Source organism: Zea mays, chromosome 9, assembly GCF_902167145.1.
Source record: "Zea mays cultivar B73 chromosome 9, Zm-B73-REFERENCE-NAM-5.0, whole genome shotgun sequence".
Taxonomy (NCBI): Eukaryota; Viridiplantae; Streptophyta; class Magnoliopsida; order Poales; family Poaceae; genus Zea; species Zea mays.
In genome coordinates this window covers 156,597,500-156,614,676 of record NC_050104.1, presented here as the reverse complement: position 1 = coordinate 156,614,676, position 17,177 = coordinate 156,597,500, and the positions used below count along the sequence as shown (strand labels likewise).

The 17,177-nt window shown below is 42.1% G+C and overlaps 3 protein-coding genes and 2 pseudogenes across 4 annotated transcripts; 4 read left to right on the top strand and 1 right to left on the bottom strand.

The window, feature by feature from the left end:
* The first annotated feature begins 1,010 nt into the window (after positions 1 to 1,010).
* LOC103639502 (protein ALP1-like) lies at positions 1,011 to 2,398 on the top strand. The gene is made up of 2 exons (XM_008662253.2): positions 1,011 to 1,260; positions 1,336 to 2,398. Exons 1-2 carry the CDS (start codon positions 1,031 to 1,033, stop codon positions 2,366 to 2,368), a joined length of 1,263 nt encoding a protein of 420 aa, XP_008660475.1. The 5' UTR covers positions 1,011 to 1,030; the 3' UTR covers positions 2,369 to 2,398.
* A 424-nt stretch (positions 2,399 to 2,822) lies between these two features.
* On the top strand, positions 2,823 to 5,369 carry LOC100282918 (40S ribosomal protein SA-like). The gene is made up of 5 exons (NM_001155823.1): positions 2,823 to 3,160; positions 3,920 to 4,182; positions 4,275 to 4,472; positions 4,577 to 4,763; positions 4,927 to 5,369. Exons 1-5 carry the CDS (start codon positions 3,013 to 3,015, stop codon positions 5,055 to 5,057), a joined length of 927 nt encoding a protein of 308 aa, NP_001149295.1. The 5' UTR covers positions 2,823 to 3,012; the 3' UTR covers positions 5,058 to 5,369.
* A 2,445-nt stretch (positions 5,370 to 7,814) lies between these two features.
* Positions 7,815 to 9,081, bottom strand: LOC103639500 (eukaryotic translation initiation factor 3 subunit K). Its single transcript, XM_020544810.1, has 7 exons — positions 9,070 to 9,081; positions 8,874 to 8,930; positions 8,737 to 8,787; positions 8,575 to 8,637; positions 8,214 to 8,264; positions 8,068 to 8,134; positions 7,815 to 7,819 (listed from the first exon to the last, which is right to left on the bottom strand). The coding sequence occupies exons 1-7, from the start codon at positions 9,079 to 9,081 to the stop codon at positions 7,815 to 7,817; spliced, it is 306 nt and encodes a 101-aa protein (XP_020400399.1).
* Positions 9,082 to 10,318: 1,237 nt separating this feature from the next.
* Positions 10,319 to 12,480, top strand: LOC103640423 (protein STRUBBELIG-RECEPTOR FAMILY 7-like; annotated as a pseudogene).
* Positions 12,481 to 16,350: 3,870 nt separating this feature from the next.
* On the top strand, positions 16,351 to 16,891 carry LOC103640422 (40S ribosomal protein SA pseudogene; annotated as a pseudogene). Its single transcript, NR_164480.1, has 2 exons — positions 16,351 to 16,642; positions 16,747 to 16,891. The product of NR_164480.1 is annotated as a 40S ribosomal protein SA pseudogene (transcript).
* Positions 16,892 to 17,177: the final 286 nt, after the last annotated feature.

The following is a 17,177-nucleotide window of genomic DNA, read 5'->3' as shown; positions in this document are numbered from 1 at the left end:
GGCCATATTTTGCAACGGCCTACGTCTCTGCAGAAGCTTCCTAGGGTTTTTTAGGCGTCGCAGATAAGTAGGGATGGCAATTTAATCTGTGGATTTGGATATCCGTCGGATATCCGACCTGACGGATCAGGATATGGATATGTTTTTTGACTCGCGGGTTAGACCTGTATCTGAGCCGATATGAAGTGGGCATGGATTTGGATATTAAATCTCACCCGCGGGTAATCCGTTGGATATCCGAAATTAACCATTAGTCTATTATTGCCGGCCGACACATGGACACTAATGAACAAATCACCAGCCCACCATTGTCCATTGAGCCCAGCCGCCAGGCGCCAGCTAACCAAAGCACCATTCAGCTCACCAAAGCACCAAGCCACCCTAAGGCTATCCGCAGGCGTTCCCCTAAATTTTCCCCCTAAATGTTACTATGCAGCCACGTCAGCAAGATTCCCTCCCCTATATTCACTCGTCCCGCAACCGTTCCCCCTAAATTTTACCCTACATATCCCTCTACTCATTAAATATACATATCCATATAACTAACATAACCAACTTCATTTTCTATTTATATATTTTCCTTTTAACACGTTAGGCATAAACCGCTCGTATTAAATAAGGAAAAAATTATTTTTAATTATTTCTTTTAAATTACGCATAATATAGAAAAAAATCAATTCATTTAACATTTAATTGCAAAATGCATACATCAATTCATTTAACATTTAATTGCAAAATGCATACATTACTTCACAATTGTGGTATGGCATAATTTTTCATATATATTGGGACGTAATATATTGAACCACACTTACGTTGCAAGCAAACCCGGCCTGTCGTACGGACGAAGCCACGAGTGGCTTACAACGAAAGCCACCGTTGGCTTTCAAAGAAAGCCAAGGTTGGCTTTCAATGAAAGCCCCCAGCTTCCCCCTGAAGCCGGTTTGGTCTCGCCTATATATATGCAATCATTCGGTACCCAAACGTACGCCCATTGTTGTTTACTTCATCAAGTTAGGCATAGTTCGGTATGTCTCACAAGCATACGGAAGATGATTCTGATTCGAGTGATAGTGAGGACGAAACTCTTTTGCTTGTCAATCTACTTACCCTCAACATTGAGGCTCAACGCCATCATCGACGACGGTCGGGTTTACCTCGCCGCGTCATTCACAGGGATCATTTTGCTGGAGAAAACCTCATCCAGCATCACTACTTCGGCGCGAACCCAGTGTATCCACCCCATGTGTTTCGTAGAAGGTACGCACTTGATTTTATTGTAATAGGTTCTGATATTTTCATACTATTCACAACGAACCAATGTAAATTTCTTAGGTTCCGCATGAGTAGGCCTTTGTTTCTCCGCATTATGGAAGGTCTTCAACAGCAGGATACTTACTTTACACAAAGGGTGGACGCAACAGGCATGCCAGGACTCGGTCCACTACAAAAAGTATGTGCCGCAATGCGGATACTAGCTTATGGGTTACCTTCAGATGCGGTAGACGAATATATTCAAATTGGGGAATCTACCGCAAGGGAATGCCTTCATCATTTTTGTCGCGCAATCATTGCATATTTTAGTGCCTGGTATTTACGAACTCCTACTCAAGATGACATAACACGCATCATGCACAATAGCGAGGGAAGGGGTTTTCCTGGCATGTTGGGTTCCATAGATTGCATGCACTGGGAGTGGAGGAACTGTCCTACGGCGTGGTGTGGTCAGTTTTGTGGCCAAAATAGTAGAGCATCGATGATACTCGAAGCTGTAGCATCGTATGATCTTTGGATTTGGCATGCTTTTTTTGGCATGCCTGGGACAAACAATGACGTAAACGTGCTGCACCGATCACCAGTATTTGACCCCATGACAACCGGTCGAATGCCACCTGTCAATTACACAGTAAATGGTCATGCGTACAACTTCGGATATTACCTTGCTGATGGTATTTACCCCAACTGGCCTACTTTTGTAAAAGCAATCAGACACCCATATGAGGAAAAGAAAGTATATTTCACACAGATGCAGGAAAGTTGCCGAAAGGATATTGAGCGTGCTTTTGGAGTTCTTCAAGCCCGGTGGGCGGTGCTCCGTGGACCAGCTTATGGTTGGGATCGTAATCGTTTAACTGAGATAATCACAGCTTGCATCATCATGCACAACATGATTGTCGAAGACGAAGGGCCTTTTGTTGCTAACATAGATTTCGGAGATAACACATCAGGGATTGAACCATCTCAAATAATTGGAGAAGGACGGACGAAATGGGTTATTAACCACTTCGATCTTCGTCACCAAGAAAGATCGAGCTCACTACAAAATGATCTTGTCGAGCATTTGTGGGCTCGTCGTGGAAGCATGTAATAATGGCATGTCGTAGCAGCTTAGTTCGAACTTCAATTCAGTACTTGTAATGTGCACTGTCATGTCTTATTTATGGGTATTCCAATAAATTACCTCAATTCTATGAAATATGTTCGGACAACCGTCTTAATTTGTGTTTACATACATCAAATTCTATGGGTATTAAGTTAAATTTATACCTCCTAACTCTCTCTTTGGTACCTTATGTAACTTGACGTTGTTATGCAACAACACAGTTGTTTGGGTGTTTTTTTCATTGCACCAAAAAAATAAGGATTAAGTTTTAACAAAGCATTAATGATGCTCTCAAGGGGTTAGATGTGAAGCCTGTTTTTCGAAGTCACCAATTGGTGTCATATGCATCTTTTGTATCACTAATGGACCAAATATAGTACGGAGTAGACGGAAAACTCATAGATAGGCCATATTTTGCAACGGCCCAATAGGCCAGAACGCATCACTACGTCTCTGCAGAAGCTTCCTAGGGTTTTTTAGGCGTCGCAGATAAGAGATCCCCTCACTGCATTCCCTCTGAGCGCCGCCACTCCCTGACATCGAGACCGGCTGCCCGACCCCGGTCCGGCGATCCCTCTGCACCCCTTTCTTTGCGCTGCCAGCCCCAATCTCTCGCATCCCTGTCAACCATGGCGGCGTCAGCAGGCGGAGGCGCGGTGCGCGCGCTGTCCCAGAAGGAGCAGGACATACAGATGATGCTCGCGGCCGACGTCCACCTCGGCACCAAGAACTGCGATTTCCAGATGGAGCGGTATGTCTTTAAGCGTCGCACCGACGGTATGTTCTTTCCTCCCGCATCCCTTCCTTTTTGCCTCTCCGCATGCGAATCCATGTAGATGTTGACAGGAAGGAGGCCGCTGGCGCTCAGTTCCGGGCGTGAATATCCTGGGTAGACTGTCTGTGGACTTGTGTCTTCGTATTTGTAGTGTATGCTATGACAGAGGACAAAATCTTAGTGGGAGCTGAACTTTTGTAGTCCAGATACAAATACGCTGATACGACGTATGGATATGGATATAAAAAACGATGTTTTTGTTATATGGATACGCATTAATCCAACTGATTATGTATATGCAAACACACTCTTTATCCGAATATTTTTTACTATTTTAAAAAATAATGATGGTCATTAATATAATTATAAAACTCTCGGATATGTGCAATGAAAAGCAGAAAAAAAATGCAGAGAGCCCATTTTAATTTTGACTTAACTGAGGCCGTGTTTCGTTGGACTGGTTACTTAAAAAGCTGTCGTCTTAAAATCTACTAGAGAACCAAATGTAGCTGATTTTATGTCTTGGTTTTGGTGCAGCAAGGAAGAATCTCACGTTATGAAGCCTCCACCACATTTTATTGGGTTTTCGTGTTGCAACCGGATTCCCATTATCCCTAGCAAACTAAATGCGGCCTTAGATTCCTAGTAATTTGTTGTAGACTAACTGCGGTGCAGTGTAGCAGCTTAATAGCATGTATGTTCTTCACAGTCAATATGAATTGTTAGGTGTGATATTCTATTCCTGTTACTGTTTTTATCAGGCATCTACATCATCAACCTGGGCAAGACATGGGATAAGCTCCAGCTCGCGGCGAGGGTTATTGTTGCCATTGAGAACCCGCAAGACATCATCGTCCAGTCGGCCCGCCCCTACGGCCAGCGTGCTGTCCTCAAGTTCGCGCAGTACACTGGCGCCCATGCCATCGCTGGGAGGCACACCCCTGGTACCTTCACCAATCAGCTCCAGACCTCTTTCAGCGAGCCTCGCCTGCTCATCCTTACTGACCCAAGGACTGACCATCAGGTGAAGGGAATTTCTGTTCCAAAGTTCTTACGAAATATTTATGAATGCTGCAGTGTGATGGTGGACTAATTGTAGTGCGTAACTGTTTGCAGCCAATCAAGGAGTCTGCTCTGGGGAACATCCCGACCATTGCCTTCTGCGACACTGACTCTCCCATGCGATATGTCGATATCGGCATCCCAGCCAACAACAAGGGGAGGAACAGCATTGGATGCCTGTTCTGGCTTTTGGCCAGGATGGTTCTGCAGATGAGGGGCACTATCCTCCCTGGGCACAAGTGGGAAGTCATGGTATGCTAGTTTATGATGCTGTCCAAAATGACATTGGAGATGTGGTGATTCCATGTTTTATTGGTAACATTTCCATTCTTATTTGATAATAATGTCGTTTGCAGGTTGATCTGTTCTTCTACAGAGACCCAGAGGAAGCGAAGGAGCAGGAGGAGGAAGCTGCTGCGGCCCCTGAGTTTGCTGCAGTCACTGATTACCAAGGAGCTGATCAGTGGGGTGGTGACCAGTGGACCTCTGATGTGGCTGCACCACCTGTTGCTCCTACTGGTGCTGATTGGGGTGCTGCACCAGGTAAACTGCTTACAGAATTTTCTCATCTTTGGTATGAGACTTGTTTAGACAACAATATTGTACTTATGCTTGAAGTATAACTCAGACATTTTACTTTGAACTCAGTCACACTTATGCAATTTCATTGTGGTAACAACATGAGGATTCTCATTCTCTGCTGCAGCTTCGGTTCCTACCGGTGATGGCTGGGATCAAACTGTGGCCCCTGTTCCTGTGGATGGCACTGTTCCTCCAGTGGTCGCTCCTACTGGTTGGGAATCAGCAGCCCAGCCCACTGCCCAAGGCTGGGAGTAGGCGTTGAGGCATCACTCTGAGACGTCTTGTGCGGGATTATTCCAAAGTATGAATGCCCGAAGTCAGACGACATATTTTGTAGCTAATTTGCTATGCTTTGTGCACTTATGTTTTTAGGGCTTTCTAGTTGAACCGGTGCCCCTGTTCTGTTTTTAAAATTGCCTCTATGTAAGAGGCTGTGCAGTATAAGTACTAGCCCCTTTGTTTTCTGTCGACCGCATTGCATGGTTTGGTTCGAACCTTTCGATGTCGTAGTTCTATATGATAATACATTCAGTTGATTTTGATATATGATAATACATTCAGTTCAATGGACCTTCATTCTCGAGTATGAAACTATCCGTTTATACGCACGACCGACCGGTGGCCCCTTCACCTGACCTCACGGAGGTAAAAGTTTTAAAAAATGTAGCACTTGTTTTTTTTTTATAAAAATGTAAAAAAATAAATAATTAAAAAGTTAGAAAACAACAAATTCGAAACAAGCTAGATGTTCACCATTTATCTCCTTTGGTCAATGGGTTGGTTTTTGAACCTGCTACGTTTCCTTTTTAAAAAAGGTCTTCCTACATTGTTATATTGGTTTACATGATTTGCATCCAAATGAACTATCTAATCTAATATTGTAAAATTGAGCGACATATTTGATCAAAACCCTTAGATCAATGGTTTTGCACAATGGGTTGGTTTTTTAGCCTGATATATTTTCTTTTTAAAAAGGTCTTTCTAATTTCATTGTTATATTGGTTTGCACGATTTGCATCGAAAGGTTAGCTGTCACCTTCATTCTTATTTTGTTTTGCAGCTGATATGATCCCAATCTAAGGTCTCCTTTAATGGGGCTTCCTCTTCCTCAAAAATGGTTTTGGTTTTGACTTATCTATTAAAGGTGTTTTTCTAGAGAAACCAACAATATAAAAATATCATTTGGTAAAACAACTTCTTTGTTTTTTAAATAAAAATTGTCTAGTTAGATTAGTAATATAGTCAATCTCGACTGAGTTGTTGCAATTGCGTGGACCAAGAAAAAAAATCAAACAGTGCTGAAAAAGTCTCTATAAAATGTAAAGATAGTGGGAAGGTTTCTTGTAAAATGTACGTGAGTCAAAGCTTGCTACTGAAGCGTGTTTTAATTGGCTTCACCAAATGAGATAAGTCCTTTTTATGTGAAGCCATTTCAAAATATGTCGTGTGATACGGCTTCATTAAATATTAATAAAGCTAGAACAGAATGCACCTAGAAACCCCAGTAAAAGAACCATAATATTGCCAATAATGAGTGCATGCGCACCAAGCACTAATGGTGTCCCATTGTGTTACCAGGGGTACCGGCCAGCCGAACTAGTCGATCAGTTGATACCGACTCGAACCGATCGGTAACGAAATGATCCCGACTCGAACCCATCGGTAACGCCTCACATTAATGATGCAGCATGTTCTGATTAATCTACATGGTACCACGTCAGCTAGCTGTTTTTTAACCATTTAAAAGCTAATAAATAAATAAATAAAACATAAAATGCAATCTACAAATTAGATTTTATTTATGTATTTTTATTCTTATGTTTAAGTTATGTGTTTTTATTATCATGCTTGAGTCATGTAGTTAATTACGCAAATGTATGTATTTAAACTTCGATGAAACATCATATTTCATTTCAAATAAAATTTAGTGACAAAAGCTAATGTGACACTAAGGTGTAGGCTAACAGTGAAGACTCATTCCCAACACACACCATTCGCAACACAAGTTCTCAAACAATGTACCTGACCGATCTCATATATGAGCATTTCGTTAGAGTAGTAATAACAATAACCATAGTTGCAGGAACCAACTCGGGCATAAAAAAGGACTGGTATACCGAGATAATCTCAATAGGGTACACTACAAACTGAAGATGCAATGGCTAAGAAAAGCTTCACTCGCTCTGAGTTTTGTATAGATCTCTCAGCACGCCTGAATCAGCCAAGGACAGGGAATATGCATGTTACGTGTTCAAACGGAAGGATATCGGCTGTGTTCTTCTTGAGCTCTGGGTGATTGAACTCATTGCGCGGAAGAACAATCACTTGAGACTGCCCACCCTTCTCAATCACCCAACCTGAGTTCGCGGCATGGTACTCAAGAAACTTGTCCAACGCGAGACCTTCGATGTTGATTGCCTGTAAAGAGAAGTGGTGTGTTAATATCAAGAAGAAACTAGAGATTATGGAACAATTGATATAAAGCATACTCCCAGTCTCCCACCTATCGTCTAATATGATCCTTACATTACCATACATATGAATATACAAAAACAATCTCATGTGACAGCAGCACTTACTGAAGAACTTGAACATCAATTAAACAGGGAATACTGGAATTTATAATTAAACAGAGAATACTGAAGATTTATAATTAAACAGGAATTGCGTCTTACCTCTGCAAGAATAGGCCTTGGAACTTTCTGATATGTCAGGGAAAGTACATGAATCGCATAGGATTGGATTGCCTGTTCAAAACCTGCACAATGTGCAGAGTCAGAGCAAATAAAGACATAAGTCATAATGCACATCACCAGGCCTGAAATATAATCCATCTGCTGATATGTGTGAATAAATCCACAGAAAATTCTAGCGCTCAGGCGCTCTTCCCATCTCATTGAAAGAACCCAGGTAAAATGAGGTTAACAAAAGAAAACTTAATCTTATTATAGGAGAATAAAATATACCAAACACCAAGTGACAGAACAAGGAAGGCACACAAAATAATTTACTTCAGCCTGAATACACAATGTAACACTTCAGTCAACACTGATGACAAAAAGCACTTGCACTCAGCTAAGGCCTGACGACTAGAACGTGGAACATCATTTCAAATTTCTACTAGCAATCCAGCGTGAACGTTAGAACTCTAACACTCATAGAATTGCTTTTGCCATTAGGACTAAGGTTGGTGCGACAAGCTCACATTACAAAGTGTAACAGACTATGCATATCTCAAACTCGATGGCTCAACAAATATATTTACCTGGCACTGCTTCCAATATGTGGCGGTTATTTGCTGCTTCATCCCAAAATTGACTGAACCTAGCAGTCTTTAAGCAAAATTCTTACGTTAGCTATAGATTCCTTGCTAATTTCTACTGGTGAACATAAGTTAGACCAAGTATGTACCTCTAGGTAGTGAGAAAGAACTATCAATGCCTTGAATTGCTCCCCCATTTGCTGAAACAAAGATACAGACAAGCAAACTGAACATACCAACAAAATAATGTAGCCAAAAAATGTAAAGATAACGGGACAGCTCTTTTATGGAATCTCTGAATCTGTGGCATTTGCAAGGCTAGTCTGTTTCGTGCAAAATTTCAAATCACGTTGAAACATGAGTGTGGGGGCTTGTTTACCAAATATCTATAATTATTGGATATTGTGCACGTTCACCGAGCATGAGCCATAATTAAATACTGTGTATTCCAGGTCTACACAGAAAATCTGATACAACTCAACTAAAAGGGCAGGATGTAATTTTTAGTACCACATGTTCAGGGATTAAGAATAAGCACAAACTGAAGTCAGGGGCTGGCATTGCCATGAGAGCCTGCAAACAAAACATCATAAGCAAAGGCAAAAATAGTCAGAAGTGATCTCAGATATGCTACCGATCAATGAAATCGATGTACCCATTAAATGTTCTAACCTTAATCAGTATGTGGGCCACAATCTGTATGCTCATCCTTTCGGGCTCAAACTGCAAAAGGAAACCAGTAACTAAGAAAACATATGAATGGAGCCACAATACTTGTAAAAATGATGTCGCTAGAGATCCACTGTAACCTGGTACAAGCGAAGAAGGCTGAGATTTGCATCCAAGTTATATGTCTGAGATGAGACCTAAACAAGAAAACAGAAAAGGATCAAAACATTAGGCAGAACTAAATGTTGCAAAAAGTCCAAAAATACAATGCAGGTGTCCTCTTATAACCTAAAAGGAAATTGTCAGTCAATGAATTGGTTGAAGAGGTTCATATACCATTTGCTTCATATCGTAGAAACTGAAACATCTTATAACAGCAATGGCATCCCAAACCTACCTATTCTGGTCATCAGAATAGTAATCTTGTTCACTCACCCTACAGAAGCCCTAGACAGTACATGTAAGGTTAATATATTTTCTAGGAACTCCTGCCGAACACTTACGACAAACACGCTCGAGCACCATTCTGAATAGAATAAAACAACAAATAACTTCATCAGTCCCCAACAAACATTATACACTTCAAGGATCCTGAAAAGGTGTAGAGTATCCGTAATTTTCCAGTATCATCGAAATACAATGAGGTGTCGTTTGGTTCACAAAATGTAAAGTAAATGGTAATGATAACGATTCACACTTGAATACCGATGGTAACAAATTTGAATAAGACGGTATCCATTTGTAGTGTGGTATCAATTACAGTTAGGCTTAAACAAACATGATTTAACGTTATCGGTTACCTATTACGTTACCAATATGTGAACCAAGGTTATTAGAACGATAAAACGGTGTACTCTCCAACCAAACCTTGGTTCTCTTCGGGATTTTAGCAATTCTCTAGTTATTAGTAATGATTACTTTCAGGTTGTGGAGGTCTTTGCTTTGTGCGAGAGTGCTCTGGATTTTACCTTTTCTACATTACGAATAGGATGATGTCTCAATTCAGCTGTTTCTTCGTATAAAATCTCATCAGTTTGCTGTTTACCGTGCGTCTGGCAGTTTCTGCCGCATTAGTTCTGCGAAGAGCGTGTGCAACTTTTTGGTGGATTTGGTCGGGTAGTTCAGCAACGAGTCGAGGATGCACGGTGTGTTTTGTGGCTTCTGCTTCTATCTATTGTTATTATCTTTTTTTCTTTATCGTTCTATTTTGTTTTCAATTCTTTTTCAAGACCATGGTTTCCGAGTTAGTAGAATTCGGCAGCAGTAATACACTATACCTTATATCTATTTTTTTAAACTCTATTATTGGCTGATTCCTCTAAACTCTATACCTCAGTCAGCAACACGTGAACTCAAATTACTATCTTTAGGTTCTTGCATGTGTTGATGGAATCATTGGATGGACGAGTAACATTTAGAGAGGGCCATTTTGGTTTTAACAGCGCCCCTAGACAACACAATAGTTTTCATTTCACGCAGCTTCTTGATTGATTCTTGTTCTTTGTATTTTACTATTATCCTTAGGTAGCACATGATGATTGTACTACAGATTTCTCCAAGAGCCGCACTATGATAATCTGAATCTATGCGTATTCTTGCTACTTCGAGTTTGCAAATGAACTGAGATTTGTGATGACACATTCCCTAGCACTGTTCTAATTAGTTGCACTCTCACATGCAGTTAATGTCCTCAATATGCTCTTCACCAGTCTGAATTCTCCTGGGCAGCTCAGATGTTGGCAGGCGAATTGCGGTGATCCTTGTGGCCAGTCTTGGCAGGGCATTACTTGCTGAGAATCAGGGGTCACTAAAATGTGAGCCTTGTGATGCAGTATAGTTGCAACCAACTGCTACCACAACTTCTTTTCTTACTCCCTCTCATCATATTTTTCTCTTTGTTTGTTGCTGTAGCCTATTACCAAACTTGTCACTCACAGGAAATCTGGCCTATAACATGAATAACTTGGGTTCATTAGTTGAGCTGTGAGTCCCCAATTATAAATTTCACTCAAACTTGTCCATTGTGAGGCTTTAGTTGATAGGCACCCTAAATCAACTTTTGATGCAGTGACATGAGCCAAAATAACCTTGGTGGTGGAGGTCAAATACAGTACAATCTTCCCAATGTGAAGCTTGAGAAACTGTAAGTTCATACAGTGAATTTGTGCATTTGAATTTTTCACTAACTAATCTGATGGCATAGCTGTTAGATGATTCTTCTTGTACATCAATCTTGCAGGAAATCAATTTGGTGGAAATTTACCCTACTCAATTTCGACGATGCCTAATCTTAAGTATTTGTGAGTATTCTTGCATCCAGGACTTGATTTTACATTGGAATATGTATCATCTGGAAGGGATAAATGATTTTTTTTCTTGGCGCACGCAGAAACCTTAATCATAACCAACTACAAGGAAACATCACTGATGTATTTTCCAACCTTTATAGTTTGTCAGAGCTGTAAGTGCTTTGTGGGCATCATCAGATGGGTCTTAATTTTCTGTATTAAAATCCCTCATTTTTTTATCGTTCCTTGTGTTTTGAGAATCTATATTTTCCTATGTAATGCAGGGATCTCTCCTTTAATTCTCTTATCGGTGATCTACCACAAAGTTTCACTGGATTGTCAAGCCTGAAAAGAATGTATGAAATGGCGCATGCCTGTTTACTTTCATCTCCTACACATGCCTCATTAGAATGTTTTGCGTTAACCCATTCCTTTTCTTCTCAGGTATTTGCAGAACAACCAATTTACTGGTTATATCAATGTCTTAGCCAACCTTCCCCTTGAAACTCTGTGAGTAACCAACTATGAAATTCAATGGTGCTTCATTTGCATGTTCAGTACCATATCTCATAACCTGCTTGTCTCTATGAATGTTGGAAACAACCATTTCACTGGTTGGATTCCTAGTCAGCTTAAGAAGATAAACAATCTACAGTGAGTTATCTCAACTTCTAGACATGCAACTGCTAGAGAGCTATATCTTGCATTAATATGCTTCTTATGTATAGGACCGACGGAAATTCTTGGAGCACAGGACCAGCGCCACCTCCACCTCCATATACAGCGCCTCCTCCTCCAAACCATTGGAATGGCGCGGGTCAGAATGATGATGGTTCATCAAGTTCTGGTGGAAGATCTGGGATAGGTGGTGGAGGTGTAGCAGGAATCATTATATCATTGCTGGTTGTTGGATCAGTTGTTGCATTTTTTCTAATCAAAAGAAGAAAACACAAAGCTATTATGGAAGAACAATTTGAACAGCATCAGCCGTTCACTTCCTTCCCTTCAAATGAAGTTAACGGTAAGTTAGCTTGATGTCTGTCACACTTGAGATGTTTCCACAGCTTTATCTAATTATGTGAACATCTGCTTATACTGTTATAAGACATAGAGTCTTTGGTTTCACCTGCTTTGATTAATCTGAAACCACCCCCGAAGATAGAACGGGACAAATCATTTGATGATGATGATGATTTTTCAAACAAGATTGCTGCAAAGATAAGTAATATAACACCTATGAAGGCAACTGTTTATTCAGATGCAAATCTACAGATGGCAACAGATAGCTTCAGCTTCGATAACCTTGTTGGAGAGGGTACTTTTGGACGTGTTTACAAGGCACAGTTCAATGGTGGAAAGGTATGCTATATATCCTCATGAGCACAATTCCTATGTGTTTCCAAAGGTACACAAAAGTTTTCTTGACTTGTGCCTTTAAGGTCTTTGAAACCAGGATTAAGGGTTTGTTTGTATTAAGTTACATGCACCAACCAGTCCAACCCAAAAACTTAATCTGATGTGAGGAGGTGGACAATTCACTCATATTATATTCCAACACTCACCCTCACGTAGTCACGTCGAGCCTCTTTTTGGTCTCTGGCATGGAATATAGGAACAAGTTATTTTATTTAATTGCGCTAGTCAGGATTCAAACTCGTGACCTATGGCTTTGATACCATATTAAGTTGCATGCACCAACCAATCCAACCCAAAAGCTTAAGCTGATGTGAGGTGGACAATTCACTCATATTATATTCCACCAGTTTGGTTGGAGGCCTGATTATGTTGCCTGGTAAAAAGTACTGCCTGAGAGTTGCCTGAAAAGTTGTGAAGTGTTTTTTTGTATTGCATAGGGGTGTTTACATATATATAGACTCAGGAACCCTAACCCTTATGGACCAGCAGTGGCGGAGCTAAAGGGTATGCCGTATATGCCACGACATACCCTACCGGCGGTGGTTCTCCTTCCACCCCTCCTCTGCGGCTATGTGTTCTGCCTTCATCATTCACGCTTCCGACGTAGCGGGCGGCTACTGGCTGTAGCCTGCCCCTAGAGCCTGGCTGGCTTGTGCACAATACGCCTGTGCCACTGCTAGCCTGCCATCTCTTTTTATTTGTTCTCTCTCACACCAAAGCACACTCACATTATTGTGTTACTTAGCGCTAAGGAATCACCATGCAAATTCTATACTTATTATATAATTATAAAATAAATTTGTATAAATATTTTGAAGGGCATACCCTTAAATAAAATCTATGCTCCGCCGCCGGCCCCCCCACACAAAGAAAACACTGTCTAACATCCCCATAGTAGCAACGGGGACCTCGCATACGATGAGACTAGGGTAGAAGCCAAAGGTAAGAGCCGACAGGTTGAAAAGTCACAGTGTCGTGAGGGTGCGAGTATTGCGGCTGGAGTAGAGACCGGTGTGTACTCCATGTGGATGATAGCCCATGGATGCCGAGGTAGCCGAAGTCGAGGTGGTCGTGGTCAGAAGACACGCAGTGACAGCCTCGTTCTTCGGAGGGGTCGACGTTCGAGCGTCAATGGTCGACGGGGCGACGCAAAAGGGACAACAGCAGTGAAAGGTGTACCTTATTATTTCTTTCTGTGCCTGGTGGTCGAGGAGCACTGCCAGGGTGGCCACGCCCGCACTGGTCAGGGTGGCCGCGCTCGCGACAGAATAGAAGGGGGTTGACGGATCCGGCCGGGAAGGCCACGATAGCGACGAATCCAACCATGAAGACAACGATTCGGCCAAAAGGACGGCGGATCTAGCCGGGAAGGTTGCAAGAACGGTGAATCCGGATGGAAAAGCTGTGGCAACGATGGATCCAACAAAGGCGATGAAGGGGAAGGGCGACGGGGGCAGATCCAGTCGGGCGGGGGCCTGCGTCGGGCCTTGCAAGGAGGGGTTTGACGCCAGCGACAAGAGAAGCTCGAAAGGAAGAGAGTCCATGTTGGGCGTCTTAGGTGAGGGAGGGGAGCTGCGGTGACGGTGCTAGCCGGAGGAAGGGCCGTGGCAGCGACACGGGCCAGAGGAGGGGTGCTGCTACAGTGGTGGCGAGGCTGCCGCGCCCGTGACAACAATGCTAGGGAGGCGATGCCGAATTAGAGGGGCTGCACCCACGTTGTTGCCGGGGAAGGAGAGGGTCCGCGACGTAGACGCGTAAGGGAGGACGCCTTGGCCGAACCCAAGGACGATGGCACAGTCACCAGAGCAGAGGTGGGGTAGTCGCACCACTAGGGTTGTCCGCGCCGCCCGGGAGAGGTGGGGCGCCATGCCGAATCCGAGGTCGACGGCGTGGTCGCCGGAGGGGTGGGGCGGCCACGCCGACAGGGGATCAGGGCGTCATGGCGGCCCCAGGAGGCAGTGACACGTTGGATCTAGGGAGCACGAGGGAGGAGATGAGCAGGGGGCTGGAGGCTGCGTCGGTGTGGGGGCGAGCTAGGGGGCCGCGCCCGCGGCTGCAGAGGCGCTGACGGCTGACGGAAGGAGACGTAGTCATCTGGGAGGAAGAAGACCTGGGCGTCGACGAGGTTGAGCAAGGCGGCAGTGGCGTTCTCCCGCACCCGGCGACGCGCGTTGGGCTGTGGGGCGGCGCGTCCGACGACACACGGTCGGAGCTTATTCCTCGACCAAGCCAACGTGTGTCGCCGTCGATTCCAAGGCGGTTGGTTTCTCCTACGATGGCACCTATGGCCTGATTAGCTTCGAGCTCGGCATCCCCGACCAAGAAATGTACTTGTGGACGGTTACAGTAGGGTACTGAAGTTACAACTGAGAATTGAGATAGATTTTCTAATGCGTCAGGGAACGTCGGTGGTGTAGGTATTCTGATTTATTCAGTGTTGTACTTTCTACTGTTAGTTATATATATATTCTATACACATCCCGAGATTTTATGACAAATCTAGATAAGTGGCGGTCCTTAGATTTTAGGAGCCCAGAACGAAATTTTAAATAGAAGCCCTTGTTAATATTGTATATTGATTTTACCAATAAAATTCGAATGTGATCAATTAAAAATCACAACCTTGATAAGTTCTTTATGCTCCCGCGAGTGTGTTGCCAGATGTCTTCCGTCACCATCTTAGCTGATGTGGTGTTTTTATTTTGAGAAGTCACTTTATTCTAGACTAGCAAAGTATCCATACATTGTTATGATTTTTATTTGTACTTAAGAATTGAATATAAAAAACAAAGGCAAGTGTATTGTATTGGCTAGGTAGATGTGAATATAGGTGTAGAGCCAACAACCATTGTTCAATTCTCATTTATGCATAATTTTAATATTTTTTACTATTTAAATATGGGTCGGAAAGTACAACGACGGTGGAAACCGTGAAATCAGAAAAACTAGTGCTTTAATCACTTCTTTCTAGATAAGTTGATTTATCATGGGTTTGTCATATAAATTTCATAGAATGACTATATTTCTTATGCTAGTAATTATTATTATTAGCTTGTAAAGAATAAGGTAGCAGCGGATCAATCCGTTTAATTCACTAAGCAAACTAATAATAATAATAATAAGTAAAAAGTTAATATAGACATATAGTACCCGTTCTTCAAACCATGCATATAAATATAGCAATTTTACATCATTAATGTTATTTATGGATCCCTACGGCCTGAGGGCCCCCGGATCTGTCACACCATCCGAACCCCCTCCCCCTTCAGGTCCGACACTGATCCAGTGTATCATGGATAATTTTTACATATATGATGATTTAGTATATAGAAACTCGTGTTACGAACTTTATTATATAAATAAAATATCTTTATAAAAATAACTAAATGAAAGAAACTAAGCAATGACGGCGACAATCTTGATAACGAGGCACAGGCTGATCGGAACGATGACAACCCAAAACTCTTCATAGTAGTCTTCATCTTGTGTCCTTGTTCTGGGTAGTGATGTGGTTCATGTATTCTGTGCATAGATACGTGATTCATAAATGAAAGCATAGATACATGATTCATCATCCCACTTTTGTGATGTGGTTCATGTATTCTGTGCATTATATCCCTACAATATACTACTCTTTAAATATCTCTCACTATTTCATTACAGCATTCACTCCCACCGAAATACTCTTATATGCATGATATTATATACATGGTAGTTCATGTTTTTTCCCACCCACTGGAATACTCAGTCTGCACCAAAATACTCTTATATATAATGTCAATCCATATTGGAACCACCGATTTTATAGTTTGATAAGATATTGGAGGCAAACAAATCATGTTGTCGTAAAAAATAGGATGTTAATCAATTGTTCATATGTAAGAAACGATGAGATGTCGTTCCTATTACCATCAGGTGAAGGGAATTTCTGTTCCAAAGTTCTTACGAAATATTTATGAATGCTGCAGTGTGATGGTGGACTAATTGTAGTGCGTAACTGTTTGCAGCCAATCAAGGAGTCTGCTCTAGGGAACATCCCGACCATTGCCTTCTGCGACACTGACTCTCCGATGCGGTATGTCGATATCGGCATCCCTGCCAACAACAAGGGGAGGAACAACATTGGATGCCTGTTCTGGCTTTTGGCCAGGATGGTTCTGCAGATGAGGGGCACTATCCTCTCTGGGCACAAGTGGGAAGTCATGGTATGCTAGCTTATGATGTTGTCCAAAATGACATTGGAGATGTGGTGATTCCAGGTTTTATTGGTAACCTTTCCATTCTTATTTGATAATAATGTCGTTTGCAGGTTGATCTGTTCTTCTACAGAGACCCAGAGGAAGCAAAGGAGCAGGAGGAGGAAGCTGTTGCGGCCCCTGAGTTTGCTACAGTAACTGATTACCAAGGAGATGATCAGTGGGGTGGTGACCAGTGGACCTCGGATGTGGCTGCATGTAACACCCTGAATTTGGGGGTATAAAATTTTTTCTCTAATATCCATCAAATTCAGGTGTTACCCTTTCTTTTCCTTGCTTTTCTTTTCTTTTTCCTAAATAGTGTAGAATTATTTTGTTTTATATACGTTTAAGCCTAGTAAAATAAAACACTGGAGGTGGTTTGATTGTTCCATCATGTCGAAGGATATTGCATTTTTTGTTTGATGAATGATCCTGTGGAGCATGCATTTATTAATGAATTCGATTTGAATTGGTAGAGAGAATAGAAAAGAAGAGGACATAA